Consider the following 15,155-nt stretch of genomic DNA (forward strand, 5'->3'; position numbering starts at 1 on the left):
CGAAGTTAAAACCACCGCAAATGTTTTTTACACACCTATCACTGTAGCGCTTCAATTGTTTGAAACGCGAACTTAAAACGCAACCACCGCGAACACTCCATTTTCTCCCCACCGCGAAATAAAAACCACGCGAACTTAAATGCATTTACAGTATTATGTCCTTGATATAGAGTCATGTCATTTGCCTTTCAACTGCAGCAAATCCGGTCTTTCCGGGCTAGTCCAATTGACAATACCACCGGCACGGAGGGGTGCAGCAAACCAGCTTTCTTGCAAACTCATTTGTACAAGCAACTTTTGAACTCGAAAACGAGTCATCAGCGTTTTGAAAAATTCTTTTTCATCTTTGTATTCCGTATACAATTTCTCAATATTTCAATCTTCCAACCAAATACCATTCCACAACACTTCTGATGATGGATTCATGGTGGGTTACATTTATGGTCCTTGTTAATCAATTTTCAATATGTAGTAAAATCTAATGAATCTTACTGTGTGCTTAAGTGTTGCGTAAAATGTGTAAACAATTTTACGCACATGTGACGATCTTCAGGTGCGATATGTTTCTAGGGAAACCGAATATTGTTGACAAATAACCAATGCATAGATTCAACCCATGCTTTTGTCCGTGGAGAATTCATCTTGTTCTTGCAAGCTTGCACTTGCTTAAGATGGCCCGTTGCATATTACCCAGCCTAGTACCAAATATATGATAATCAAGTTTTGCACCCTATGCTATGTTAATATGGCACTTTCTGCTTTAGAAGACATTTGTGGAACTTGAAGGGCACCCATGACCCTAACCTTGTAATCAGGTGCACCGGGCCTTAAAATGAGAACCACACGGATCCATCCCGCATCAGTGTCCAACAAAAACAAGCCATCACCATAGAAACGGGAGGTCATTGACTCTCTGTTTTCCTAAGCCTACTGGAAAGACTTCCAAGAGCGCGTTTGTGGCAGGAGCGGTCAATGGACATGTGGCAATGAAATGCGTCCGGCTCATCGACCCTTGGAAGCGCTGCGGCTTGGCCATAAAAACAAATATGTACAAAAAGGGGTAATTATACCAGGCTATCTTCAGAAGTTTTGGTACTGCAGCTAATTATAAGTGAGTAATGCCAGCCCAGAGTAATTAAGAGGTATTCTGTTTACTAATTAGCAATCAGTAAACCTTAGTAGAGACTAAGGTTATCAAATTCAACAATTAGATGATTTAATACAAATCAAACCGTGTACAACGTATGTTTAATAAGAACGAACATGTGTTTTCAATTAGGAAGAACAATAGTTACTTGAGTATTATATTACAACATAGAATCTGAAAGGTTACAAATATTGGCAAGCCCCCTTGGTATGTTAGACTGCTCTTCAGGAGCATGGTCTCGTCAAAGGTATTCAAAGGTATACAAATAAGTCATTGAGCTGAATATGATTATTGCTGCGATATCATTACATATTTCATGTAGTAAATTTCATCAAGCCTGAGATCCAGACTTACTTGCAGCGCTTGTGTTCGCCCCAACTGCCGTTCCCTTGCTAATAAAGGCTAGCCTCTACCAGACTCCTTGGGTTGCTTTTCCAGCAACCCAAGAAGTCTGGTAGAGACTGGAATCTCATACTAGTGTTGAATATCAGTGACGAAGAAGGAATGTAGATTTCACTGGAGGCTGACGTGGATGAACAGTGCTGCTGGGCTGAGGTCTTCCTGGTCCTTGCTCAAGAGATGAACATGTCGATACCCTAGAACGTAAAAAGGTATCACAATTAAACAAGGACTTCTGCATCTATGTCAAACGACTGGGATAACCGTTGTTTACAATGTGGTATCAAGTTTTTTCGACTTCGCACACCACATTCCTACATATACATACTATTCCAAGTTTGTTTGAATGTGGGTATTTTAGACCTTTGAGTTGTACTGCTTCATAACTGGAAGACACAAAAACTTCACGTTTTTCAAAGTACTAAGTATGGTATGGACTTGCACGTGAATTCAGTGATCACATCATTGAAAAATACGCCATTGCAGCTCCAGTGACACATACCAGGGGGCCCAAAATTGACCTTGACCTTTCTCCTCCCAGCACCTACCCACATACCGAATATCATTACAATCCATCCACACGTTCTTCAGTTATGCTGATTTTAAGCGTCCGGTGACACAAACATACACACAGGATAACACACACGCAAACGCTATGCAAAACAATATTCCCATGAAAAAGTCTTTTTTCATGGAGATGAAAACACTCAACAGTCGTTCATTCCTTTTGTTTCAAACTCTTGTACTGTCAGACCCATTCTCATGTTGCCATACTGTACATGTACCGACCTTGCTGCATGCTGGACACAGGTAGTGAGAACTGGCCGATGGTCTCGCTGTCGCTCATCGTATCATGTTCCTTCACCTCAAACCTCACCAGAGCCAGGTCAGGGAACGTCAGCGGGAAGGCCATGTCACAGTTCCACACCGGATGGAAGCCTGCAAGCAAGAAGTATATAATACTGTAGTAAACATGACCCATCCTGACCTCGTTTTGGTGCCAACTTACGCGCGTTCTCGCTAAAGTGTGCTCTCGCGAGATCATATTTCAAAATGGCGGTCGTAACTGGAAATGAGTCTATGAAGGATCTTTTTATATATCAAAATTGTATCCCTGATTTAGGCTTTAAAAAGTTAAAGAATAGAATGAGCAGAATAAGACCTATATCATTTGTGTAAAAGAGTTCAAGACTGGTTATGATAATTAAGGAATGGTAACTCCATTGAGTGTTAAAATTTACCGTTGTTTTTCACCACCTCAGTCCCTTCCTCTGCACAGTCGGCGGGTACTCCGTAGACCTGCACCTTGACATACGGGTCCACCGCACTGCCACCACTCCCCTCGCCCTCAGGAGTGGGCAACTGGAAACCGCTGATGACCTGCATCAAAGGAGCGAAAGCCTCAATCAACCGACGCCCTCCAGTCCTTAGTAAGACACGTATCGATCACGACCTCATTCAGGCTACAGAATTAACTTGCAAGAACTTTTGACAGCTGCGAGCCATTGATTGCATAAATTTCGATTCACTACAATGCGTCACCTTGAAAAATCTCACCATAGCGTATTATAGCAATGCCAATTGTACCTTGATTTTGAGCGTCTTCTTGTACTTGTCAGGGATGTTCTTTGATGTATCCAGCCTAGTTTGCTCTGTAAAATAATATTTTCAGAAGGTTCCTCTAGTTTCCCTCTTCTCCTTGTCACAGCATCGTGAGACATGCAAAATGATAGAGAGGTCTTCAAGCCATTATATGCAAATGCGGGCTCCCCCAATGTTGGCAGTCACAATACCAATTTTGCAACATACGCGTACATATGGTCTTTCCAATTATTTATACCTTGTTTGTTGCTAACAAATTGGTCAAAGCATTTCGCCTCTCAGACACTTCTTTCCAAACGTTCTTTTCCGAAGCAATCTTATCGTTACACAATAGAGTTTATTCGTAGACGGCGGGCGGTATAAACTTCCTGGCACTTTTGACCAATTACTAATGCCACGTGTCAAGGTCAATTGAACTCTGAGGACAATCGACAGTATGCTAGTCGAAAATTTGTTTTGTTTTGGGTTGGAAATACGATTTAGCTCTTTACTATGTTAACAAGCTCACACACCAGGGGGCCCAAAATCGACCTTGACCTTCGTCTACCCAGCACCTATCCACCTCACCAAAGATCATCAAAATGTTTTTAAGTTATGTCGGCCACAAATATCCAGAAACACAAACACACACATACATAGACAGACATAAACACAAACACACGCAGACACACCCAAGACAATACCTTCATTATTCATGAACGTAAGTATCAACACTGGTGAACTTTTATGATACTACATGTACATCCTGTTCTTCGTACCATCTCTGAGTGCCTCTGGCTTCAGCACGTATCCACATCTCCCGTTCTGTCGGAACAGCCCCAGGTTCAGGTCCATCTGATCACATGGTGTCTGGTAGTTCAACGCAACTGGAAGATACAACCGTTATCATTAAACACATCAGCAACATCACCATCTTGATGAGTGAGATTTTCAATATCTTTTGCCAGATTTAGATAACTTCTGTCATTACAAGATAGGTCTACCATACGTCATAATGCTACAGTCACGTATCTAGACCGATGCCCCGCCGGGTGGTTTACGGGCTCTTTCGGGCCTGACCCCGTGAGACTCCCATAAGCACCGTCCTCTTGCAGTGTTGAATCCTCGTTCAGCAAACCCTCCCGGCATCAGCCCTGCTCTGTTCCCCCCTGATTTCAGGTATTGGTGACGACAACACCAAACAGCTTTCAGCCAATCAGAGGATTGCCACAAGCTCATCTTGTGGAAAAACCGGAAAGGCCAATCTGGTTAAGTCTTACATCATTACTTTGGGTTCAGAACAAAATAACGGCTATTTGTGCCAAATAAGGCTAGCTCATTAATCATTTATGAGCAACGACTATTTGTGCCAAATAAGGCTGGCTCATTAATTATCTATCAGCAAATGTCAGTAACGTCACCAATACTTCAAATCAGGGGGGAAAGAGCAGGGCTGACGCCGGTAGGGTTTCCCGCGCGAGGATTCAGCACTGCTAGAGGAGGGTGCCCATAGAAGGACGGGCTACTTTATTTGCGGCTCGGATGGACCCTGATAAATATTATGAAGAGGTATTCTTACATTCCATTCAAGTTAAAGGTGTCAAAGTAACGTTACCTATTTGACATCCCGCAGCCCAGTACAGGTGAGGGTCAATGTTGGAAGAGTCCACTCTACCACCAGAGGGGTATATCTTTACCAGCTGACGTTTCGTATGGTCGATGAAATCAGCTGCTTGATCTTCCACAAGATGGTTGGCTTTCCCTTCCTTGATAGAGCTGATATTGTAGGGCATATCTGGAAGTAGAGAATTCAGAATGATATCAGTTTCCAAATGTTGAAGTCTATGTTAGAAAAGTTATGTTAGAATTTAAAACTTTCATTCAAGTCCTGATAAATTTTACCGTTTTCCAGGGAGTGCTCGAAGCTGTGGAAATGAACCGCATGGCATATGTTGACAAGGTCCGACAGCTCTTTTGCCAACTTGATGGTCTTTTTCTGCAATAAACATTTATTTCAAAGTTATTACATTTCTCATTGTTGTATTTAAAAAAGAAAAGGATAAACGTTGAAACAAAAAGTAGATGTCTGAATACAAAATGGATTGTTGAAATGAAGGGAAATCTTATATCTTTACTTTGGACGTCTTCACACGTTCTTGTACTTCCACGTCTTCCGTCTCTGCGGCCTCGTCTTCATCGCTGACGTCATCTTCTACCACGTTTTGTTTCAGTTTCTTGTTCTAAAATCGATTGGATTACTTTTATTAGGATTGCCACAAAAGACATACACACAGAAAACGGCCACCATTGCCACTATCTGCATCATACCGTATTTATGAAACACAATACAGTACAATAAACGTATTTAACCAAAATGATATTACAAATAAAATTCTTCTTTGGCAGTCCAGTCTCGGAAGACTATCTGTGCGCCTCGATGAACTTAAAATATATCACATATTAAGACCTACTATCCTCCGTAGTAACCACGGTTAGCGAGCAAAAAGATCGATCCAGCGGTTAATACGGAGGATTGTACCCAGGCTAGTAAAAACGGGAATATTAGTACTACAGAAACACATTGAAGAAATACCTTCACGATGATTTTCCCGTGAAGCCGTTGAGGAGACGGTAGTTCCTGCATGTCGGATGTGGCGGGGATGTTGCACAGTGAGTCGCCGAGGATGTTCACCATGTGAGCCGCTAGGGTGCGCTGCTGAACAACGCTACAGTGGTTCTCCAGAGACAGGAACACTGGATACCTGACGCGTGCAATTCAGAAACAGGCAAGTAGTTTAAAGGAATTCATTGAAACTTGCAGCATTTGGTTTGTGCTCTTGTTGAATGATAGTTTCCTATTATAAAAAAGAAAATTATAATTTGATTCAAAGTCAAAGGAAACTGTTTCCTTTGACTTTCAAGGACATTCTCTCCCCCCCCCCCCCCCCCTCTCTCTCTCTCTCTCTCTCTCTCTCTCTCTCTCTCTCTCTCTCTCTCTCTCTCTCTCTCTCTCTCTCTCTCTCTCTCTCTCTCTCTCTCTCTCTCTCTCTCAATATATATATATATATATATATATATATATATATATATGAAATGAACATATACATACGCACATAATGTCTTTGCCTATACATGTAGTATAAACAAAACAATTTAAGTTGTCGAAAAGCTAACTCCCAAAAAGGAAATATTCCACCTATTTTAACAACGACAGATACAAGGTAAAGTGGTAAAATAAAAGTTACAATCTTTCTTGTTCTGCATTTGTGCTATTGCTACTAATTTGCTCTTGCATAAGGTGTTGATACTTACGGGGATTTCTTGAAAGCGTAACGCCCGATCGCCTCTATGACTTCTCTGAACAGGACTTTAGACGTGAGGGTGTAGCCGTGGTAGATGACGGGCTCTCCGTCGTCCCCATCCCAACAGTCCAGCTCCAGGAACCTGCAGCCCTGAGTAAGACACACGAGATGAAGTTAACGACAACGTCTCACCTGTACATAATTAATTCATTTATTGGTTTGGCTGTTCAGCACGCACAGACAGGGCTGCCCAACTAGCCTGTTGCTGTTGCAAAGGGTTAGCCCTGCTGACAAAGACAAGACATTACAATGGAATTTTGACATGGATAGGATAGCGAGCTTTAACAGTATTTTAAGTACATTTGCATACACTATTTTATATACTGATTTAAAACAACGTTAATGGTATAATGGTATCTACGTGGTAGTCTCCACCAGACTTACTACGCCGGCTATAGGGAGGATATTTTCCAGGGTTTCATTTGCAGGCTACGCGGGCGAAATGTGATCTTTACCATGGACTGACTCTACTGGCTAATTATTCCTTTTCTGACGAATTCTACGATCCATATGCCCGTAGGAGGGCCTGGTGGAGGCTATCTACGTGAAGAGGTCAGGATCAGTGCGTATACAGGTAGGTGTCTCCTAAACAGTCCAGAGTTAATCTGGAGATGATAAGGAAAGCAAAGGACAAAGGACAAATATCTGTAGGTCCCATTTTACTACAAATTTCACATGCAAATTCGAACAAAACAGTATTCCAAGCGAGATTCATAGATTACTTAATTTTGATTGACAACTGATTTACCGTATGCATGCATGTGCATTTAAAAACGTTCCGATTCTACACACTAAAGGGTTGTTGAGGTGATTCTAATATCAATTCGTAAACATAACACGACTCAAAACACCTAGGGCGACAAACAGATATACCAACCTTCAGCAGGACTTTCACATATCCTTCCTTGCTACTCGGGCCGCGCAGTTGGTCCTCCAGCAGGTAGGTGTTGTGTGAAGAAGCGATGAAGTAGTGGCTGAGCGGCTGGGTCATGTCTTGGTAAACCTGGTCATGAGTGTGGTTGAAGACATCGCCCTCGGCTGACTGCAGGTATAGTGTGAAGCCTGTCAAAGGTAAAAGCTGGTATCATACTTCGTGGATAACTATAAGGCCTGAGTCACTGACGAAAAGTAGAGGATACTACTTGAAACGTCTGACCGTTTCCAAAATCATATCCAGTTGCTTGAGTAACTTACTAAGTATTTGGCATAATGCGTCTGTTAGTGCGAATGTAAGGAATTTAGAACGTGTCCAACTTGCTTTCTCTCTTGCACAACTTGAGCTTGATGTTTTCTGAATAAATCGACCTAAACACTCACAACACACCGTTCAATTTGGATTAGTTTGTAAAGATATACCTCACCTTCTAGACTCAACAGTTTCTTCTTCTTCAGCTCGGAGTTGGGCTCAAACCTCTCTATGAGCTGTTGGCAGCCTTTGGGGTCGGTAGCAACCTTGACAAGTAAATAAGGTATGGTTTTTACGTTGTAAACAATCATGACCTCGTTAGTAAGATGCTTTTATGAAATATGAATATTTAGTACATGTCTTATGAAATGGTCATGAACATGGTAAATGCGCTTAACATTGAAAAATATGCGACCTGGGACGATCCCAAAGATCATGAAAACAGGTCAAATTTCTGGTGAAGACCAATGTATACGGTAATGTTTTATCATTTATTGCTGGATAACAGTTAACAGACTTACAAGTATATAGCGCATCAACACCAAATACATGTATCCGACCTGTGATGCATTCTATATCGTTCGGTGAATTATATTTATTTCTGTAGGGTGTATGTAATAGGTGTCATCATCATATGCCCGGACTTAGTCCACTAATGTTTCTCCAGTCCTGTCATGATGTTCATGATGTAAGATGTGTACATCAAGACAAATCATCTAGTTACCTTTTGCTCCTGGGCAAGGAACTCCATCAGTTCATGCACCCTCATGTTATCTCCGTCCACGGCATATCTGGAAGCATGTGGTGGGTCAGCCTCATCAGGGCCATTGCTCTTCCACCTTATTGCATCGATTTTTAAAAAGTAAAGCATAGCAAATATTATCCCAAGCAAAGCAAAGCAAAGATTGTTCAAAGCAAAGCGAAGATTATTCAAAGCAAAGCAAAGAGTATTCAAAATAAATCAAAGATTATTCAAAGCAAACAAACAATTCCACATACTCTTATGTTGCAGGGGACTGCATAACATCTGCCATGTCTAGCATCGTCACCTCTTGATTTTGCAATTGCGTTTGATTTTCATTTGGCTTTACTTCACTATTTTCAGCCTGTATCATTCGCACTGCGTCACCCGCATTGATATTCTAATGTGAACAGCATTGGCAAAAGAAAACATCCTACTTGTCAAACAGTGCCTCGATCTCCTCTCTGGCTGTCATCAGGTTGTAAAACTGGGTGAACTCGTCCAAGTTCAATGCACCGGTCTGGTCTTTGTCCAGTTTCTAAAAAATAATAACAACAAATGATGAACATCTAAATTCTACCAAAAGAGACGAACCGTAACTATGATGAGTGAAACAAGTAATCGGGTATAGATTTTTTCATACGTTGTTTTTATACATTTTCATAGATCAGTTATCATTGTAGACAAAGTTCCGGTTTTTACTTACAATTATGCCTTTGCTGGGGAAGTATCCGAGAATTGTAAGAAATCTTCTCTGACTTTTTACTTTTGAATATGGAAAGAAAGAACGATCGAGGTACCTGTATGACCGTGTCGATCTGAGACTCTTTTATTTGAATGTTCATCTGTGACAGGACCGCCTTGGCTTCTTTGGATTCCAGACGGTCGTCCGTGTTCTTTCCCTTGTGGAAGTACTCTGAAATCCACCTACAATCACACAAGAGAACTCATTGTAAACACTGTACCCTGATACTTCCATTTCTTTGAGAGTAACAGGAAAATGTACTGGCGTAGAGGAGGCAATTAACATCGTGGCCCCTCCACCCGTGGCGGCGGCAGGTACCGACTTCCTGGCACCTCCTGACGTCACACATCCCAAAGATCAGTGCGCGTCATGAAAATTGGTTAAATGTCTAGTGAAGACCATTGTATATGGTAGAAGAATTGGCGAGTTAGACCTTAGTGTTGGATAACAGTTTTTAAAGACTTAAAAGAGTATGTAGCGTATCAAGAAAGATGATCAGAGGATCATTTTGACGAAAAGACACATTTTATCACTTCATTAGTGTAAGATACAAGTCTACATCTCAACGTCAACGCAATGAGAAACATATCAAGATGACGAATACCAGATGGATGTGGTATGTTTAACAGTGTTTAAACCTGTACCCTGTAGGCTGTATACGTACCTTTTGCGTTTGTCAATGATAGTCTCCGTCCTTCGTTTGCGCATCAGATGCTGTATTCCAGTAACCCATCCCCTAGCGATGTCTTCCTTACTGCATTCAAGATCCAAGGCAGGCTGAAAATGAATGAAGATTTAGCATTTTAGGACGTAAAAAGGAAGATGCTTGATGACGATGTCGATATGACCGATATGTTGTTATGGAATGTAGATCTACAGTTTTCTGGGAGGATGACAAAGAAATGCACTTCTGCAAAAGTTATCGACACGCACTTTACAGATGAATTTACGTCGTTTTCAATAAAATTTAACAGTTTCAACTGATCTTTTTCTTACAGTTTGATCCTTGTAGTGAATGCTGAATGTCTTGGTCGCTTCTGTCGTGCTTTCTCTGTCCACACGGGAACTGAGTAAAGTCAGCTTGCTGAGGAACACTTCCGCGACGTTCGAAATCTCAACTGGAAGAAGTTGACAAGAACAAAGACTGTAGAATACGTCGTTAGATGGTATCTTTGCAACTGACAACAGAGACGGGGGACGCCACAAACTTTCTGCAAATTGCCATGCATAAAGTGACGTCATGGAAGCGGTGAATCGCTCATTCCTTGACGAAGACTGTTACCGTTCGGTGGATTTGTTTGTTTTTTTGTTTGTTTCGGTCTGTTGGAAGTCAAAAGTCGCATTTTCCGCTGTGTATGTTGGAAGTTATAGTTTGATCCTGATCCAGATGACAGCAACAGAGCTTTTTAAGGCTGTGCAGAACATGTTGCTGTGATTTATGATGGACACTGGTTAGTTTAGGTCTTTGAAACTATCGAAAGAGCATGCATACGCGTTTTATCGGCCTTAGTGAGCAATAGCAGGGTGTGTGGCCATTGCAGCGTCCGAAAAGATCAGAATTCAAGGTGAATTACATAACTTCACCAGTTGACAAACGTAACTTACAGTTCCTTTCCTCTGGTGGGCGTTTGGCACCTGAAAAGCAAAGGTCAAGAGTGTTATCAACACTTTATTGGTCCTTTCAAACATATGGTCCTCGCAAACATACCCGTAAACAAAACTCTTCAATGGATCTTATCAGAATGGTCATATACTCATATATAATCACGTCAACGTAATCTCAACCCTTGCTTATGTCAACAAGTTTGAGATTCTCCACGATAATTTTGACCCTAGTGGAAATTTCCAATGTCTTATTGTGTACCTTGAAACTCACATTGTGGTTAGATTTCCTATAGTTTCACTTACAAGATCGGCATGTCTTAATTCCGGCGGTGTACTCGACTGTTTCCATGTCCTTCCGCAGGCGGTACTTCCGCTTGTACTTCTTGCGATTCTCGCGCACTTTTGACATGGGAGTCCAGACCATCATCTTGGACACGCTAGACTGTCCGTCCATCTTAGATATCTACGAAAAGAAAGTTAGAGGAGTCTTTATATGATTTATTAGGTACAAGTAAGATCCTTCAAGATAAAACCTGCAACTAAACATGCAATACAAGTTGGTTAGTTAGTTCGTCGACAAAATATACAGTGTACAGTTGGTGATAATACAAACGGTATCGAAACAAGAGCTATCAACCAATAAGAATAATGACTATAGCATATCCAGAATACGAGATATCAAAACCGGAAGTTCAACTGCAGTACCATAACAAGCCGCTAGGAGGTCAAAAATCTAATCATTTCGAGGTGTCATCAAGACCTATCCACATACCAAATAGTATCAAAATAAAATGAATACAATCCATCCAGGCCTTCTCAATTTATGCTGTTCATCTACATCATGACTCGCATATATACGCTACCAGAAACATAACCTTCTTGGCGAAGGTAAATATGACTATCAGGTGTAAAAGTGTGTGGGGCTCCGTTGAACATAGATCCCAATCATGTATGGTCTATATTTTGGTTAAGATATGTCAATGGATGAGACCAATAGCTTTGTTGGGCAGTCGTGCATATATCTCCTACATCTATTATTCATGCATGATAAGTGATATTGTCTATTATTGAAACGACAGCCGTTCCTACCGAGATCTCAAACATTGTGGTGATACAAAAAAGATGACAACAAAAAAGGGGTGGGCACGATGATCCTATTTATAAAAAAATTGACTTTAAATAGAGCTTGAAGACAAATACTCAGATTGTAACGACCCCTTATCTCAAAGGGAAGTCACCCGGGATAAGTGATTTCGCAGCTGTCTTCTACCTTTGACCGTTTGATACGCAGCACTCTGACGTTCGACGCCTGCAAAACTACAAGCCTAGCTTTATGCCATTAGTCGCTGTCTTGCCAAAACCCTGGGGGTTCTTGAAATCGGTGGTCCCTTTCCAAGTCTCTTCGTGACTTGCAAGGGGAAGTGAATGAAGAGTTATGCAACTTGTGGGAGGGTAAAGTCAAGTTTAGGTAGCATTTCAAACGGGACAGTAAAGATCTTCAGAGCACATGCAGCTGCTATCGATTACATGTACATAGCACCACAAAGCATACTCGAGTGCGTTCGACTTTCGACTGAGGGTACATGTATGTACGGATATTTACCTACCTGTGTTTTGTTCAGTGTGGCTCCGTCTGTAGCACAAAAAGCGTCGCGGCTTTGCCCTACCCTATGACCCTCCCCGTCTGTGACCTTACTCAAGCATAGGGCTCGTCTCACAACTTCTCAGGGTGTATACAAACGTGATTTGTGATGATTTCCAACTGAACGAATCTTTAATGGAAGTCGACAAATTCGCACAGACATATTCAAAACCCATATGAAATAAATCTCACTTATGTCTCAATAAGAAACAATGTGTGATTCATCTACTGGAGGTATGGGCCATGCAAGAAAAAAACGGCAAGAACATCAAACTAATCAATCAACGTCGGGTTTCCTTTTAAACCCAGCTTGTTTGATTAGTAAACCTCATGCAAACTTCTATGACCAGCCCTAACACTGTCAGGCCACTGATGTCAAGTTATCATTATCATTATCATCATACACATACCAGGTAAAGTCATACGAAGGACATCAGTCTTCAACCGGGAAAGTCAGTTGCCACCGTAAAATACGTCACTACAAAGCATTCACATTAGACCTACAGGCAGCAAGACCACGAGTAAGCTATATTTTGTGCATTTGGTCCATGTCTTTATGTTTTGCACGTACCGCCCAAACACAATAATGCAATAGCCTCTAGGCACGTTTAGTTTAATCTCCAAGCAGATCTCCGCGGGGACAAAATCGAATCAGCTACCCAGAATCTTTAGCCAGCCCCCTTGGCTGAATATTCTGGCAGGCTGATACAATTTTGCCCCCGTGAAGATCTGCTTGGAGATTACGTTCAGTCCAGTTCAGTGTCTCCACAAGTCCCTGTCGAGCATGATAAAACACAGTTCATCAGGTGTCAGCAACAAACGCCATGCAGACACCCCGCTCTCACTTGGGTACAAAATTCTTCTCACGCCAAAAATCCCGAGTCCTTGCCTTTTCTAAGAAGGTACATACCTGGGTGGGTAACAATGTCCCACATAACCTTTTAAAATCGAACGTTAACGACATGTTAATCATAGACGAGGATTACTTTCCACTCCAAACAGGTTTGTAGGTCTGTTTTTGGAACCAAATCAATTCATTAATCTATTAATTAAGTTTCGATTGTCCAACAAAGTTAAAGGCGTGGTGGAACAGGTGTTCCTTGACAAAGGTCACCATTTCAAGGTCACCATCCCGAAGTTGTGTCGCAGTAAGGCATCCAAATAAACATGAGCCGGAAAGTATGCTAAACCTTTAGACAACAAGAATACCTCCACTATCCTGAACGGTCTGCTAACCGAAAGTTATTTCCTTCGATCATGTCGCGGCGGAAGAGACGTTTCTTGGTATGTATTGTCTGAGCCAGTGGGGATATACGAAAATGTCGACCTATTTTTAACAGGTGTCAGCAGCGCACGCCCCCTCCCACGCAAACACTTGGGTACAAAATTCTTAGACTTGTTCTCCCATACCGCCTCCTCCCTATTCAGTACAAAACACCACCCTTTCCAGGAAGGCACATGCCTAATTGAGCTATAATATGCTGCATTTACGGACTGTGTGCTTTCAAAGCAACTCACCTGTTAATTGTAGGCGAGGATCACTTTCAAAACGTCTGTAGGTCTGTCGCCTGTGGAACCAAATCAGTCCTCTAGATAAATAAACACACACACATATGGTAAATAAAAGTTCAGTCGACCACGCCAACAGTATAAACACAACTAAGCAAACATCACACACCTGCTTAGATAATAGCAAATAGATAGCGGTGTCTGTTTAAATCTGAGTCTTCAACAGACACTGTCTCTACCCTAGTAACAAATTACTTACCCTATACTAGCAATACAACTACATGTATATAACAAATCACTATTTTTCGCCTCCAAAGAAATACAAAACACTCATGTTTTGGTGAGGCTAAAATATCCTGGGGACCAGCCATGTTAGCTTTTGTTCTGCACACTGATAGGGAAGCGGTCAATGGGAGTGGATAAGGCTGGTAACAAGTCTACTATAGTAGGCAGATTCCTACCTGAGACGAACGTAATAGAAATGGCTCCTCCAAAAGCTTGTGCAGATCGGACTCAGTAGTTGATGGTGTTCAGGACCTTTGACAGGTAGCATGGAATGAGATGAGACTACAGTGACCCTAACAACTGTTACATGTATGTCCCTGACAACTCTTGCAAAACCGGTCTTTTTGTTATGTACACAATGTACCTGTCAGGGTTAGTCCACTGGACAATAACACGAAGGGGTGCTCAAACTCGCTTACATGCAAGCTTTACTTTTAGTCATACCTTTGACTGGTACTTGTGGTAACTAGTGGATGTGAAGCGACTACAGTGTCTTTGACTAGTGATTTGTCCCCGACATCTCTTGCAAAACCGGTATTTTTGTTATGTACACATATACCTGTCTGGGTTAGTCCAATACCATGAAGTGGTGCACCAAGCCGCCTTTACATGCAAGCTTAGGACCAGTTCACACTTGGCAAAATCTATGCGAATCATCAGCACGCTGATGTCATCCATAAGATTCACTTGCTGTGGCCAAAACAACATTTCAGAAGGTCACCAACGTCCCCGACAAAACATTCCTCTATCCAAATCCTAATCTAATCAGTGACCTAGAAAACCACAATTGGCCCTTTAAGCGTATCAATTTGAATAGATTTTACCAAGTGTGAACTGGGCCTTAGCCGTACAAGCAACTTGTGGTCTTGTATACAAGCCATATATACATTCATTTAATCTACATATCTTTTACAACTTTTCAATATATCAATCTTACTTCCCAATACCATTT

At 41.6% G+C, this 15,155-nt stretch overlaps 1 protein-coding gene across 3 annotated transcripts; it reads right to left on the reverse strand.

The window, feature by feature from the left end:
- Nucleotides 1–1,401: 1,401 nt before the first annotated feature.
- On the reverse strand, nucleotides 1,402–14,687 carry LOC136447873 (1-phosphatidylinositol 4,5-bisphosphate phosphodiesterase delta-1-like). 3 transcript variants are annotated; one of them, XM_066446985.1, is made up of 21 exons: nucleotides 14,380–14,687; nucleotides 13,928–13,998; nucleotides 11,071–11,230; nucleotides 10,768–10,797; nucleotides 10,159–10,280; nucleotides 9,827–9,939; nucleotides 9,218–9,344; nucleotides 8,855–8,955; nucleotides 8,400–8,466; nucleotides 7,851–7,941; nucleotides 7,367–7,551; nucleotides 6,440–6,579; nucleotides 5,721–5,889; nucleotides 5,263–5,367; nucleotides 5,030–5,123; nucleotides 4,743–4,922; nucleotides 3,907–4,014; nucleotides 3,134–3,198; nucleotides 2,788–2,926; nucleotides 2,336–2,485; nucleotides 1,402–1,743 (listed from the first exon to the last, which is right to left on the reverse strand). In XM_066446985.1, the coding sequence occupies exons 3-21, from the start codon at nucleotides 11,219–11,221 to the stop codon at nucleotides 1,661–1,663; spliced, it is 2,220 nt and encodes a 739-aa protein (XP_066303082.1). In that variant the 5' UTR covers nucleotides 11,222–11,230; nucleotides 13,928–13,998; nucleotides 14,380–14,687; the 3' UTR covers nucleotides 1,402–1,660. The 3 variants fall into 3 exon arrangements, with proteins under 3 accessions (XP_066303082.1, XP_066303079.1, XP_066303081.1); XM_066446982.1 differs by having other exon boundaries at nucleotides 8,400–8,514; XM_066446984.1 differs by lacking the exons at nucleotides 13,928–13,998; nucleotides 14,380–14,687 and adding an exon at nucleotides 12,375–12,458 and having other exon boundaries at nucleotides 8,400–8,514.
- Nucleotides 14,688–15,155: the final 468 nt, after the last annotated feature.

This window comes from Branchiostoma lanceolatum, chromosome 13, assembly GCF_035083965.1.
Source record: "Branchiostoma lanceolatum isolate klBraLanc5 chromosome 13, klBraLanc5.hap2, whole genome shotgun sequence".
Lineage (NCBI taxonomy): Eukaryota > Metazoa > Chordata > Leptocardii > Amphioxiformes > Branchiostomatidae > Branchiostoma > Branchiostoma lanceolatum.